We start from the raw sequence: 16,178 nt of genomic DNA on the forward strand, positions 1-16,178 counted from the left end.
TGCCAACCTTTCCTAGGGGTGTGTGTGTGTGTGTGTGTGTCAGCTACTTGGAAAAGAGACACAGAGTACTGGTTTCTGCAGAGAGAAAGGTGGCGTCTGCTTTGAGGCCTGGAGAGGAAAACCCAGCCCCAGGACTGAGTGTGCTCCCTGTTTCCTCTTAAAGGAAATTGTGCTTGGTGCAGGAAGCTGCATTTGAAAATACTGTGTGACTCTATCTTTGTTCCAAGTGAACGCCCCTCACCCATATCAGTGGTGAGGATTGAGGCTCCTTGATTACTGACCTAGAGGAGGGAACATCACAAAATGTAAAACTTTTTTTAATATAGACAAGAGGCAGAATTGTATACTGCTAACTTTATCAGAATATATTTTCATACTTTGCAACACTTGCAGGATACAAGACTATATCATGTCATTGAAGAACCCCAACAGAGGTGAAAGGCACTTATCACTTAAAATGTATTGCATTCTCTATTATCTGGGCCAGAGTGTACCATTCTGCTGTATGTTCTTCTCACAACAGAGTTATTTCATACCTGTATCTATTTGTTTCATTCATTCCACTGGTCCTACTGCATACACGGTGGTTCACTAACAGTTGTTAAGCATATCCATTTCTTTCCAGTTTTTCCCCATAGTATAATAATGATAGTACTGAAATATTACCCATGATGTCTTTCTGAGTAATATGATGAGTTCTAGGGTTGTGCACATAATTTCACCTGCTCTCTTTGGATGTACCCAGTTTTGCCCACTCATTATCTGCTGATTACAATATATCCTACCAAATTTACCAAAGCTTACTTAATTTCACTGCATGGTTCTTTTCTCAGTATTTCTGTCTACTGCTTTCCATCTGGCATTTATGAATCTCACTCTGCGTACTTACTTAACCATGCAGTACTCAACAGGTAACCATCCTTTCTAGTGAGTAAGTACACTTCTTTTATTATTCTGATCTGAGCAATACTCTTGACTCTGTGATTAACCTGAAGTATTGCCAAAGAACCTGCTCTGAGTCAGTCTAGTTTGTTCTCTAACATTTTATTTGTGACTGTTTGAAGTTTCTTCTTGTATAAATAGGCTGTTTTTAACATCTCACATCCGGCCCAGTACCAGGATAACTGTCAAAGCAACTATTTTTAATTTTCAATTTTTCTTCTGATATTGCAGCCCTATGTACCTTTTCAGGTAAAGGTATTAGCAGAGCTATTTTTCTCCCAGGTACATGTTCATCACTTAGTCTTGAATTTATTTTTTTATTTATAAAACCAAACCAAAAGCACAAGGTAACTATCTGCCACTCCCACCCTCTGATTATCTTCATTAGTCAGCCCCCTCCTAGGGTGCCATCTTTAATCAAACTCTCTACTACCTGACTCACATTCATTTCATCCTGTAGCTGTTGTACCTTCCCTACCCCTCTGTTCATTGTGCCTGCACAGTAAGTAAGTTACTTTGCATTACTGTTTTCTTATTACTGTTAGCTACTGAGGTATTTGATGGTGCTAAGCTGTAACTGCTATTCAGAACTCCTATATGTTTTGAGAGCTAGCTAATGTTCTAACTTGCAAACTGCTTGTTTTTTTATCTTGTTTTATGAAGGTAGAGCTTTAATTGTTGAATATCTGACAGGCATCCTGCTGTTTTGCAGAGGTCATTCATGTTCTGATTACATTTGTAAGCATTCCTATGGCATGCAACTGTACTTAGAAGACTTACAGGCTGGACTTTATAATTGCTTTTATAGAAGGCTAAGTGAACGTAGTTCATGTTACTGTTCATACTGAATAACATAGCTCTAGAATTATTGTCCTAAAACAGCTATACTTTGCTTTGTGCATTATATCCTGTGTCTCTGTTCACTGAAGTATACAGCTGTTATCATTGGACTTGGAGGCTGTATGTTACTGCTGTTAGTGTGTGGTTTTACAGAGCTGATACTGTATGCACTATAATCAATTTTAAATATAATTTTACTCTCCAGCTCTATTCCTTGCATGCTCTTCATTTCACATTCTTGTAACTTTTGCACTAATTCTGCCGATTCGATGGGAGAAAGGAAATTCACCCCGGGGATCACGTCAGTCGCCCTGCTAGACAGGGGATCCAGGGAAGTAAATAGTGTGGGAAGAAATAGCCAGGGAATTGTTATGGCTAGGCTTGTATAGGCCCTAGGGCTGATAGCCTAGTACCAACCTATGAACCTTATTTACCTTTATTTTTTCAGTTTGCACGGGTTTATTTCCTGAGTGACCCCCCCAACCTGGGATTCACTGCATAAAGCAATTTCTACCTTCTCCACTGAAGCTGGCTATCTTAACTTAGTAAAACCTCTGGGAAGTAGGAACCTGACTCCCTCCAGCTTTGCAATTGTAATAGGTGAATTACAATTTAGTTTTTGTAAACTGTTGAGGCTTAATGGTGTGTGCCCAACAACATTGAAGGGATCTGGCCAATTGCCACTAGATTGGGCTGTACTACTTTGAATCAGCCTTACACTCACACAGTGCTCCAGTCCCAAGCATTTACTTTTTAATTTGGTAAGGTAATTTTGCTTCCTCCTTATTGACTACATTTGCTAGCTTACCCCTAGGATCCAATTAAAATTAGCCTGAAAATTGGTGTAAAATTAAAAAAAGAATAAAACAAATTAAAGTACAGCCAAAAACATTGCTTACATGCAATCATACAAACCAAACCAAAAGCCCAAGGTAACTTGTCAGTTTTAGCCCCGCTTCTCTCCCCTTCCCAAATCTCACCCGCCCCCACTAGTGCTAAAGTTAAACCAGACTTTGCCACTCCCTTGCCATTCCCCTCCTGCTAAGTACCAATCAGCACTTCACACAACATTGAGCAACCCTGCCCCCTTAACCCATTTCCTTCTCTGTTCTTCCACATCCTGTTAGCACAGTCAGCCATCAAATTTGGCCCGCCCCCTATCAAAATGCAAACAAGCAAAAAAACACTAATTACCCAACTGCCTATACTTTTTCTATTTTTACCATCTCACTGCCTACGAACAAACACTTGACCATGATATTCACTACCCAAATCATCAAACAGATGCCCACAACTTCACGCATAACACCAAACACTTTACTTTCCCCAGCACACGTAATATACCACCCTCTATAAAATACCACCCCTGTACAGCCACAAAACATAATCCTAAAGACAGAGAATATATAAAGCTTATAAACAAACTCCTAAAGCTCAGAATATCCTGTCACTATAACCTTATAACACATGGAGACATTCATCCCAACCCTGGCCCACCCACACCCAATAACCTCCACTCCCCTACCACAACCCCCACAGTCAAGCTAACCATGAATACTCCCACTTTATTCCTCCTAGCATTTCACCTAAATATTAGAAGCATTAACAGTAAGATTCCCAACCTACATGCCCTCCTAGCAACCCACTCCCCAGACATTGTGTCTTACGGAAACCTGGCTAAAACCCAGTACTACTGATAGTGAGATACTACCTCCAGGATACAATATTCACCGGTTAGACCATGCTACAAGGAATGGAGGTGGGATAGCAGTCCTTTACAAAAATGCTCCAACCATTAATAGAGATACCATTCAACCTCCCCAATTCAATAACGCGGAATTCCTCATAACCAAGCTACAGATTAACCAAAACAAACACTTGAACATAGTCTGTGCATACATTCCATCCGGCAACAACCTAAATACCCTAGAAGATCTCCTTTACTGGTTATCCACTACCTATCCCCAAGAAACCATAGTTCTTGGTGATTTTTAACACCGACTAGCACCCCTGCTCCTCCGACCCCCCCTCACTCATATAAACTTATGTGGGTTTAAACAGACCATAACCTCTCCCACTAGGATAAACAAACCAACCAACAAGGAAAGTATCCTAGACTGGATCCTAGTTAGTAACCAATTCCAACTGTACACAGGTGGTACTCTCCCTGATGACCTCAGCGACCATTGTTTAACATATATCATAAAACATAAGGCAGGAAACCCTCACCAGCATTTAGAAACTGGAAAAACGTTGATGCTGCTATATTCCAAAATGAATTAAAAGCAGTTGACTGGTCAAAACTAAAAAAAATCTAACATTAGAGGAGGCCATGGATCACTTTTGCACTAAATTCCTAAGTATCCTTGATTCCCATGCTCCACCACGTACAATAAAAACTAGATCTAATACAGCACTATGGCTCACAAATGATACCAAAGCTAAAATCAAAACTAGAAACAGAGCCTGGGCCAGCTGGAGAACAACCAAAGCCCCACTTGACCATCTAAAATATTGTCAACTCAGGAATGATACAAAAAAATCTATTTTACTGGATAAAAAAAGCTTCTACCAAAATCACCTACAGAAACACCACAACAACCCTCAAAAGTTCTGGGCAGGCTTAAATCAACTACTTTGTCCGGGTTACTCCACCACCCCAACCGCAGCTAACTACACCCATAGTTCTCCAGAGACCATAGCTAGCGCCTTTAATAACTTTTACTAAAACAATCCAATCCCTAGCAAATCGACTAACCCCCTCTAACTTAAACCACATGCCTAATCTACCTAATAATCACCCGGAATTTAGCTTCCAACCAATATCCACTAGTTTTATCAAAACACTTCTAAAAAAAACAAAAACCTACCACCCTCGCTGCTGACCTCCTCCCTGCAGAGTACCTACAAATAGCTGCAGATGCCATTGCATATCCCATATCTATCCTCCTCAACAGAACCTTATCCGAAAATGCTATCCCCTCCCTCTGGAAAACATCTCACGTCATTCCACTCCATAAAGGTGATAGCTCCTCAGACATATCCAACTATAGACCCATTGCCATTCTTTCTCCACTAGCCAAAATAATGGAGAAATGTGTACACAAGCAACTAATGCAGTACCTTTCACAGAATAACTTAGTATCCAACTTCAGCATGGTTTCAGGCCATACCACAGCACCGCCTCAGCCCTCCTTTCCTTTACTACTGCCATAAACTAAAACAGGAATGATGATAGGCTAACCTCTGCCCTCTTTCTTGACCTATCAAAAGCCTTTGACATGGTCAGCCATGATCTTCTCATTCTTTCACTAAAATCTATTTCCCTCAACAAGCCTGCTATCCAGTGGTTCCAGTCCTACCTGACTGGTTAGTAGACAGCAGGCGGTACTATGGCAGGGCAAACTCTCCAGCCAGTTACCTCTCACACTTGGTGTCCCTCAAGGGTCCATACTAGGCCCACTACTCTTCTCTATTTTTATCAACAACCTCCACACTGCTATTCCTAAAGCTACCTGCATTCAATACGCAGATGATTCCACTCTCATCTGCTCAGTCCTCCCCATCTGACTTGCAAATCTTAACCCAAAATACATTTAACACTATCGAGAACTGGCTCACCAACCAACGCCTACTTCTCAACCCCAATAAAACTAAACTTCTACTCTTCTCTTCCACTAGTAGATCCACCACACTTTCATTCTCTGTCACATCTAACAGTGGTACCACCATTTTCCCAGATAATCACACCACACTGCTAGGGGTTATCATAGACAATAATCTCAAATTTGACCTACAAGTCAACAAAACCATACAGACCATCAATAAGCTTGGATCACTGTATAGAAACAAGACATTTTTAACCCCACTGGCTAGGACTGCAATCGCCCAATCACACCTACTCTCTACTCTTTTATATGCCTCCCCTGTGCTCTCAAACCTCAACAAATCTGAACTAGGTAAGCTGTCCCATAGCTACAATCATATTGCCAGATTCGCCACTGGCTCCACCTATAGAACCCACCACTGTCAGAACCTTAAACAACTAGAGTGGCTAGAACTGCTCAGCTTAATTCAATTCAATCAACTCTTAATAGCGCACAAAATTTTGTACCACCCTGGGGATACCCCCTCACTTAAAAATATTATTAAGCCATATAGCAACTCAAGATCCCTATGGTCAGCTGATAAAACTACTGGTCCAAACCCACAAAGCTAATAACTCTGCTGGTGAAACCCTGTTTGCCAACTTCATTGGCAAAACCTGGAATTCATTGCCAAACTATATAACCCTACAATCCTCGAAATGTCTCTTAAAAAAAAAAAACAAAAAAAAAATCAGTGTCTCAAAGTGAATTGGCTATGCCCATGTACCAGCCCTGACTAAGTTATAAACTAAAAGCATATTCTGCAGTTATCATAACTTGTAACTACATCACCAAGCTCTGCTTCCAATCTGATGTGTCTTACTTTTAATTGTCTGTCCATGTCTGTCCATGAGAATTGTGAGTCCCTACTAGGGAACACTACTAACCCATTGTATATAATCACTATGTTTTTATAATTGTTTGCTAACTTCTGTGTAATCTATGTGGAGCTTTTCTCCCCGGGCCTCCACTGAAAATGGGCATGTATCCAGTCGGACTATCCTGGTAAACAAATGTAAAATAAATATATTTCTTCTTATGTACTGTATTATGAAAAATGATCCATGGTGTTTTATTCAGTATGTTATTTTATCTGAGTTTATATTTATTACTAAAGAGACTATACATGTGTTTTCATCAATAAAGGTATCTTCATACAAAATTAACTTTTGATTAAATTTTGCTGCCTACTTATAAAAATGGCTGAGTGTTAGTTTTAACCAGCTTAAAATCATTATGATTCTTGCTTTACATGAGTTACTGAAAGAAGAGTACAACCTGTTCCATCACCTAACAAACACTAATTGTCTCTATTTCAGGATCTAACATACTGAAGTTTATGATTCTAATAAGAAATGATGCTACATATCTTCCCAGCTACATGTATTACTGGTCATTGGATGAAACTCTGTTACTGAAGTATGACAGCAGAGAGAAGGAGCTGATATTCTTAAAACAACATCTGAATGAACATATACAGCCTGAGCACAACCAGCTAATATATAGACAAGCAGCCTACTCATATGACTTTTACAATGTTGTGTTCGGAAAGATGCTGGTGCATACAAACCAAACAGAAGGTAATTTGAATGTGATATATAAAGCATTAGCTAGATGGTTTTGGTAACATGATATCCCTATTTTACGTAATTTTGTGTTATATTTTAGCAGACTATGTCCTTATATAAAGATATTGCATTATTTAGCTCATATGAAGTTGTCATCACACTGATTTCCTGTAACTGTCAATATAATGAAAGATAGTATCCCAGAAAGCTATATGAAACCTTCAAATGTGAGATTGTGTATGAGGAGGTTCCCTATTAGTAAGTTGAACGCTTACCTTATCGAATCTGTAAACGTCGACCTGTCCTTATCGAAATGCGAAATCATCGAACGTTGAGAAGAGTGAAACCGGAAACATCGAATTGTCATGGATGGTCTTCTGCGGTATAAGTGTGCGATAGTTACGGACCTTAGGGTTAGGGTGTGGGTTAAGGTAAGTGCATGGATGGTAATGTATATTAGATTTAGAGTAGGGTTTTGTTAAGTGTATGTGTGTTGATTTATTTAGTTTTTGGGTTTAGCTGTTTAAGGTAAGTGTGCGATAGTTATGGACCTTAGGGTTAGGGTGCGGGTTGTTAAGTGCATACTTGGTGGTATATGTAAGATTTAGTGTAGGGTTAGAAGTAGGGTTTAGTTTAGGGTTAGAGGTAGGGATTTGGTTAGTGTATGTATGTGGTTTATTTAGTTTGTGTATGTAGCAGGCGGTGGGGTGGACAAGTATGATAGTTCGATGTTTTGAATTTCGCGGTTTAGGGCATTCTGTGTTTTTGCGGTTCGATGAGGACGGGTTGATGTTTAGGGATTCGGTAAGGTAAGCATTCGTGTTTATGATATAGACCCTATGCGGAGGGTTGTCTTGCCCTTAAAAGACTCAAATATACAAGTTTATAGGTTCATAGGAGGTTACTAGGCTAATAGACCTGGGGTCTTTACAAGCCTAGCCATGTAACAAACCTGTGTTCCCTAGATGACCAGGAAAAAGAGGTCATTGTTCCCCTCTACTCGACACTCATTAGACCCATTATAGAGTACAACTCCCCTTTTGGAACGTACCTCACAAGACATCTGCAGCAGCTGGAAAGGCCACAGAAGTACCTCACAAATAGGATTACTGGCCTCAAACAGATGCCCTACACTGACCATCTTAAAAAAATCCAGCTTTACTCCATAGCATATCACCTACTCCCAGGTGATCTCTGTCTAACGTATAAAGCTATGTCAAACCCAGAGCTGCTGGACATACTACACCTAAAGAAATCCCAATCTCTCTGAGCTACATGCTCTAGGGACCTAAATTTTGTCACCACAATAAAAAAGACATGCTGGGGGGGATAGATTCCTGACCCAGAAACTTCCCATACTCTGGAACAAGCTACCCATCTGTGTCAAGCAAAGTTCCTCATTAGCACTCTTCAAGAAAAATCTTGAGTGGATGGGAAATGGGAAATACACCCTGGTGATCACTTCTTTGGCTCTGCTCGACAGGGGCACAGGAAAATAGCTTTCTTGGGTAGCATAAGCCAGGGAACCTTGTTGGCTAGGCTTACTTAGGCTCTTGAGCTGATAGCCTAGTACCTACCTATGACCATATTTAGATGGTCTTTGATTTCAGAGAGATACTATGATCAGCACCAAGTGCCTCTGTCCATGAAGGCCATTGATGCCACACCTGGGGTGAATTTTCAGTTTCCCATCCAATTGTCAAGGTTGCACTTAAATAGGGTCATTGAGGAGCTCTGCTTCACATGATGTGGGAGCTTATTCCAGAGGAGCGGCAGTCTCTGGGAGACATATCTATCTCTTGCACAAATTTTATTGAGGTCATAGGTCAAGTAGAGATCTCTGGAGCAAGTGACTCTTGTCACATTTGATTTTTGGATGTGCAGCATTTCCATTAAGGCTGGTTCCGAGACTACCCTTTAGGCCAGGCACAGGTCTCCTCTCAGCAGCCTGTATGATACAGAGTACAGAGATAGGGCTTTTAGTCTTTCCATGTAGGTCATATCTTAAGAGGCCCTGGATCCTCTTGGTTAGAAACCTCTGTGGTCTCCAGCTACTGCAGGTGTCTGGTGAGGTACATACAGAAGGGGGCAGTGTACTCTATCAGTGGTCTGATAAAGGCCAAGTACAGAGAAGTAATGACCTCCCTAGTCTTGGATGCAATGCCCTTGTTAATGAGATGGGCAGTGTAGAAGGCTTTCCTTACTACTGTGGACACATGGTGATCGAAGTTTAGATTGCTATCAATCTGCATTACCAAGTCATGCACCACTGTGTTTGAGCTTAGATGTGTGCTGTCTGCATTGTTACTAGTAGGAGGCTGCTCCTCTGCCAAAGGGGATAATGAGGCTTTTTTTTTTTTACATTTAGTTTCAGTCCATGGGCTTGGCACCAGTCATTTGTCTATTCCGTTCCTTGTGTAACATGTGGATGTCATTGGGGGACTCTGTGAATGATCCCAGTTTACAGTCATCTGCAAACTTAGTAAGCCACAGGCCATCAGCTTTTGAGTGGACTTCAGAAAAATAAATTCAAATCAGTAGAGGGCCCAGTACAGATCCCTGTGGTGCAACACTGGTAACTGGTCTACTGGTGGTGGTGGATTCCCAAATTTGAACAGTGTGTCTGCTATCTGTAAGCCAGTTTGCTACCAGTCTAGTGATGAATGGGTTGATACCCAGCTGGGAAAGTTTCTCAACGATCTCTGAGTGGAGAATTGTGTCAGATGCCTTGGCCTAAATCAAGATAGGTGATGTGTACTGCTTTACCCTCATCCAGGGCTTTAGTGGCTTTCTCAAAGTTTACCAGGTTTAATAAGCACACTCTACCCTTGACAAAACCAAACTGGGTTGTGTCAAGAGTTTGAAGGTTGCCTATATCCTTGTTGATAAGGTCCATGATGATTCTTTTCATGGCCTTCCAGATAAGGCTGGTCAGGCTAATGGGTCTATTAACAGGGTTGATTGATGGACCCTGTTTGTGCAAGAGGATTACTGTTGTTGTTCTCCACTTCTCTGGCACAAAACCAGTGTTCGGGCTGTGGTTAAAGAGACAGATAAGTGGTTCTGCTAGGTCTTGCCTTAGATTGTTTAGCATGTAGCCTGGAGTATTATCTGGCCCCACAGAGGCTGTATTTTTGGCATTGAAGACTGCTTGAATGACCTGTTCTTTGGAGATGTATGGTAGAGGACAGGTGTCAGAGATGCTATGGGGTATGCAATAAAATGGCTCAGACTTGCAGCTTAAGCAATGCAGGTACAGAAAGATTAAAGTGAAAATAACCTCAGTTACTCACAGCAGAAAAATGTTAGCGCTTTCACGGTTTAACTCATTCACTCCGGAGCAGCTCAGGAAAAGCTGGCTGCTTAATTCCACCATAGGAACAACAGTGCAGCCTGAGCTTATTTTCAGAAAATCCATTTGTAAAACCGTACAGAAAACAAATGTTCATAACTCTTTAACTATAAGAGCTAGACTAAAAATGTAAATGCAAAAGTTGTTCAGCAGACACTGACCTTTCCAACAGTGCAAATGTTGATAGTGTATATCAAAGTCATTATTAAATATTTGGCAAAGAATGCTGATATTGTGCATATTTTTTACCTTTTTGGAAAAACAAAGCACAATATCTTGGTCAATGTACCATGCAGACCCATACAATTTGAATGCAATTTGTTAATATGAATGTCAGCTTTAAAATTATACTTTAACCATTACTGTGTGATGTTCCTTTCTTGAGATATTCACAGAAATATGATTAATATATTATTTTTCATAATTGATAAATAAACAAAGCATAATATCCCATCACCTGTAACAGACAGAGCCTACATATCACTGTAGAAGTTGTGCATCTGAATGTCAGCTTCAAAATGATGCATCATTTGTGTGATCACCATGCTCCCTTGCAAAGATATGGGCATAATAATGAAAAGTATTGTAAGTGTATAATTTTCATAATTGTACAAGACTAAACAAACTGTGATATCTGTACATGTGTAGAGTGCACAGACATAGTTCTTTTACCATGTTGTAAGGAGTAACACTGTCTTCAAAATGAGGTATTACTTGGCACACTGACATGCTCCCTTGCAAAGTTATTTACCAAAATATGAAAAAATCATAATTTCCATAACCTAATTCCAAACAAACTTTGATATCTGCCTATGAGTACAACATACAGGCACCATTCTTTTACCATGTTAGAACTATAAATAATCTTTTCAAAATGAGGTATTACTTAACACATTCAGATGCTCCCTTGCAAAGTTATTTACCAAAATATGAAAAAAAATCATAACTTCCATAACCTAAGTCTGAAACAAACTTTGATATCTGTACATGAGTACAACATACAGGCACCATTATTTTACCATGCTAGAACTATCAGTACTGTCTTCAAAATTAGGTATTACTTAGCACATTCAGATGCTCCTTTGCAAAGTTATTTACCAAAATATGAAAAGAAATCATAATTTCCATAACCTAAGTCTGAAACAAACATTGATGTCTGCACATGTGTACAACATACAGGCCCAATTCTTTTACCATGTTAGAACTATAAATAATCCTTTCAAAATGACGTATTACTTAGCACATTCAGATGCTCCCTTGCAAAGTTATTTGGCAAAATATGAAAAAAAATCATAATTTCCATAACCTAAGTCTGAAACAAACTTTGATATCTGCACGTGTCAAACATACAGGCACAATTCTTTTACCATGTTAGAACCAGCAATACTGTCTTCAAAATGAGATATTACTTGGCACATTCAGATGCTCCCTTTCAAAGTTATTTACCAAAATATGAAAAAAAATCATAATTACCATAACCGTAAGTACCAAACAAACTCTGATATCTGCACATGTGTCAAACATACAGGCACAATTATTTTACCATGTTGGAACCAGCAATACTTTCTTCAAAATGAGATATTACTTGGCACATTCAGATGCTCCCTTGCAAAGTTATTTACCAAAAGATGAAAAAAAATCATAATTTCCATGAGTCGTTTGCCAAGCTCAGAGAAATGAATTTTACACAGCACATTTCATAATAGTGTTTTACTTACTATATTGGTCCGACTTGGTCATGGGTGTTTTCCATTCTTGTCACAAGCTGCATGTTAGCAATCTTGCATGGCTCTCCTCACGCCATTGTGGAGGTTGGTCAAAAACCCCTCCTCAGTTAGGTGAATGCCATCCATTCTGAACAGGTGAACATCTTCCGCGGTGATGCCGAAGACAGAAGACAGTCTTACCTTATCTGAAATAAAGCATGAGTGGACACTGACAAGGGTGCACAGCCAGGGCACATGTAAAGAGAAAAAGCAGGGTAAGGACCGCCGCTCCACTAATATGCCAAGGACAGGCATGGGGCTCCAGATGTTGGTTATCTGTAGTGTCTCATAGCTGTGCTGGCTGCCCACTCAGACTGCTGATACCACTATGGTCTCATGACCTCCTTCAGTGTCAGCAGTCTGCCTTACCTCTGCCTTTTCTCTTTACATGTGCCCATTCAGCAATGGACCTAAGGGATGAGGGACTGAAGTAACTCACTAATTGCTGTCCTGACCTTCATACATTTACTACCCTCACCTACATACACTGACTACACCTGAAGGGAGGGAGACTGAGTGGAGAGCTACATCAAGGCAACCTGTCAAAAGACCAAGACTGACCCAGGCTGTGTCTTTTTGCATGTGTCCTTTCCCGGAGGGAAACATTACATCACAGTGGCACACCCAAGCCCATGCTTACCTAGGAGAGCAGCACTATGGGACTGAGCTGAAGAGTCTACAAGTTCCCAACTGCAATCCTGGTGGATCACAAGATCCATGCTGGCTGGGTATGCCCCCTGTGATGCACCCACCAACACAATATTCGGCGATTGGACAGCGTAGGGTTTTTGGCTGCTCCCTTTCCAGTGACTCCCAGAACAGCAGAAGACAGTCTTACCTTATCTGAAATAAAGCATGGGTGGACAACTGACAAGGCTGCACAGCCAGGGCACATGTAAAGAGAAAAAGCAAGGTAAGGACTGCCGCTCCACTAATATGCCAAGGACAGGCATGGGGCACCAGATGTTGGTTATCTGAAGTGTCCCATAGCTGTGCTGACTGCCCACTCAAACTGCTGCTACCACTATTGTCTCACAACCTCTGTCAGTGTCAGTCTGCCTTACCTCTGCCTTTTTTCTTTACATGTGCCCATTCAGCAACAGACCTAAGGGATTCAAATTGTACAATGAGGGATTCAATGAGAGATCTGAGGGATTCAAATTGTACAAATGACATAAATCAAAGTGGTGTGGAGGGAGGGGTGTATTGCAATGACTGCAAGTGGAGAAACAGCCAAGTCTGAGTTGTGCATTGATCAATGTGATAACGACTTCTAGTTATGTGAATAACAGTGACAGCTGCTGACAGTTTTGCCTGAGAAGTGATAATGACTCAGTGCTACATTGTAACTGCACTGTACTAATGACTTGCAAAGTTATGCATGCACAGACACAGGTGATAATTGTCTGTTGAGTAGGCATTCATTATATTACTTTCTGCAGCTGTTATGTTACACAGTCATTATAATGTGTTAGGACAAGGACATTGTGATTCACTTAATCAGTAAAAATAGTATAACTGTTATTACTGATTTCCTCATAAAGATAGCCCAATGTCCAGCCAGTGCACCAAAGCCATCAGTACTTACAGGTATTGTACATTACACATACATTCTCTTCACAAGCAAATAATACCCTTTATCTCGCTCTGGCAACTACTGAGTATAATCAGAAATAAGCCAAGCAAAATTTTTCAAACTTATCTGTCTGATCGGTCTACAAATTAATCCAAAAAGTAGTAATTCATGCTGTCACCTAACCATCCCTCTTGTTACAATAACGCAGAAGTACAAAAGGCAGAAATATTGTCCAAAATATCTGGTTGAGCAATGGCAACATTCAGATGTAAAGAGTTATAAATAAATAAACATTATGTAAGCTACCAAAGACTCTACATGCAAATGTTTTATGGAGTCAAGGAAATAAAGGAAGTAATGGTCAAATCAGGTTTACTTTGTATACTGTACCTTTTAGTTACGTTTGACCAGCTACTATACAGACAGGGACTAAAGGTGGTTGTATAGGACTCATGGCATGTCAAACAGGACAATGAACCTGAGCGTCTCCATCTTCAAAGTACCATAAGCCAAATCCCATAGCACTTACTTGCAAGATATAGGTCCCCCTCTGTGACCCAGGAAGCCCATGTATTATTGGAAACACTGACCATGCAACCCAACAGCTAAACCAAAATAAAGGACAGCAGTCAGGGACTTGGGGGCACACACAGACATTAATCTAGCCTTTGACCATCACATGTCTACATTAGTGAGGAAATCATTCTAGGTTTTGCAATGTACAAACAAAAGGTAAGGTATCTTAGTCCAAGGAAGTCAATGTTCCACTTTATTCAGCATTCCTCAGACCAATCAAGTACAATGCCCCCTATAACCAGGCATATCCAACAAGTGAAACATCGACAGAGGTTCATCAGTAAAAGAACACTTCATACTTCTGACAGATGCACAAAACACAGAGCATCACAACTACCCATTCTAAAGACTTAAACCTTGATTGTGGTATAAATAGGACAGTATTCATCTGAACTGTAAAAATTCATTAAAAATGTATTATATAAAAAATCCGGTACTTACGTATTATCGCAACCAGATTTTCGCGGTTGCGAGATTTACATACCTCGACAGAATTGAGTGCATAAAACACTTCTAACTGTTATTGTACTTCCTTCCAACTGCCCAAAAACTTTACATTACTTTTAGGAAAAGGGACAATTTGAGAAACCCTCTCCCTGTCTTGTGTGCATTGCAGACGCACACTTGAGTTGTAATCCCTGCCATTGTCCTGTCGGTTGGGTTCTTAAGTGTGTGTGTAATATGAGTACGTAAGAGTGTGTAATGCCCCACTTTGGATGGTGAATTTAAATACAAACTCAGATGCTGTTTCTCTCACCGGTGTATTTGCACCCACTGTAGGATTTGGATTGTTGGGGGAAGATGCTGCATGAAAACTTGAATGGAAATGTTTCCCTAAACAGCCGAACAGGCAATTTCTGATATCCTTGTCATGAAGAAATACCAACTATGCATGATGATAGGGCAGACCTAATTATAATTCAAAATGTTATTCTAATTCCTCCGGACTGCCCTAAAACTTTACATTACTTTTATAAACAGGAGCAATTTGTAATGTAAAGTTTTTTGGGCAGTCCGAAGGATTTACACTAATACTTTGAATCAATTTTATATGTCTGTGTTTTTCTTCAGCATTCCTTCCTCCCTGCCAATTGAAGCAAGCGTGTGTAATGCACGCAAAACAGGAAGATGGCTTGCAGGATTATTTCTCTTCCCGAATGTAAGCCAAACTGATTTCTCATCAGTAAAGAGTTAAAATAACACCCTATGGTGTTTCCTGCACCGGTTTTCATTGCAGCATGTGAATTTCGCAACCGCGAATATCTGGTTGCGATAATACGTAAGTACCAAAAATCCTTATTTGTAATCATGCATGTTGGCCTACTAATGCATACAATGATTTCTGGCCTGATCAACACTTTCAAAATACTGCAGATAGTAACATAACTGTGATCAGGTTAGAAGAAACTACTCTGAATAAAGCAACAGAGCATTATGCACAAGAACCAAATGAAACATTCCCCACAATGACCCCTTCATTAGTTTATCCGAGTATACACAAGTTCTAAAATGAAACATTTGCCACGTGACCCCTGCAGTAGTGTGTCCAAGTATGCAGAAGCACTCAAATGAAACAGTTGCCACGAGACCCCTTTTGTCCAAGAATGTACAAGGGCCAAAACGAAACATTTGTCACAAGAATGTACAAGGGCCAAAACGAAACATTTGTCACGTGAGCAGACATTTATTACATTCCTGGTGCAGCTGTAAGGTAAGGCTGATTCATTACCATCTTTCAGTATAACCTAAATCATAGAATAGCCAGAAATATTGTCCAAGATATATAGTTGCTCCATGCCATAATTAGTGTAAAAATAACATTTATCTCTCTGACCCATCCCACTGGTTAAAATATTCACACAAATATCTAAACGAACTGTTTGATCAATGTAATAATTAGTGCAATAGTAA

The 16,178-nt window shown here is 40.1% G+C and overlaps 1 protein-coding gene across 2 annotated transcripts in view; it reads left to right on the top strand.

Moving 5' to 3' along the window:
* Nucleotides 1–16,178, top strand: part of LOC122797624 (class I histocompatibility antigen, F10 alpha chain-like) — a 609,100-nt gene that overhangs the window by 163,418 nt on the left and 429,504 nt on the right. For both annotated transcript variants that reach the window (XM_044066180.1, XM_044066172.1), the window contains exon 2: nucleotides 6,749–7,009. In XM_044066180.1, the coding sequence (XP_043922115.1) occupies nucleotides 6,769–7,009 (241 nt within the window). In that variant the 5' untranslated portion in view covers nucleotides 6,749–6,768. The remainder of the gene's footprint in view (nucleotides 1–6,748; nucleotides 7,010–16,178) is intronic.

This window comes from Protopterus annectens, chromosome 1.part0, assembly GCF_019279795.1.
Source record: "Protopterus annectens isolate FY-2018-M chromosome 1.part0, PAN1.0, whole genome shotgun sequence".
Classification (NCBI taxonomy): domain Eukaryota; kingdom Metazoa; phylum Chordata; order Ceratodontiformes; family Protopteridae; genus Protopterus; species Protopterus annectens.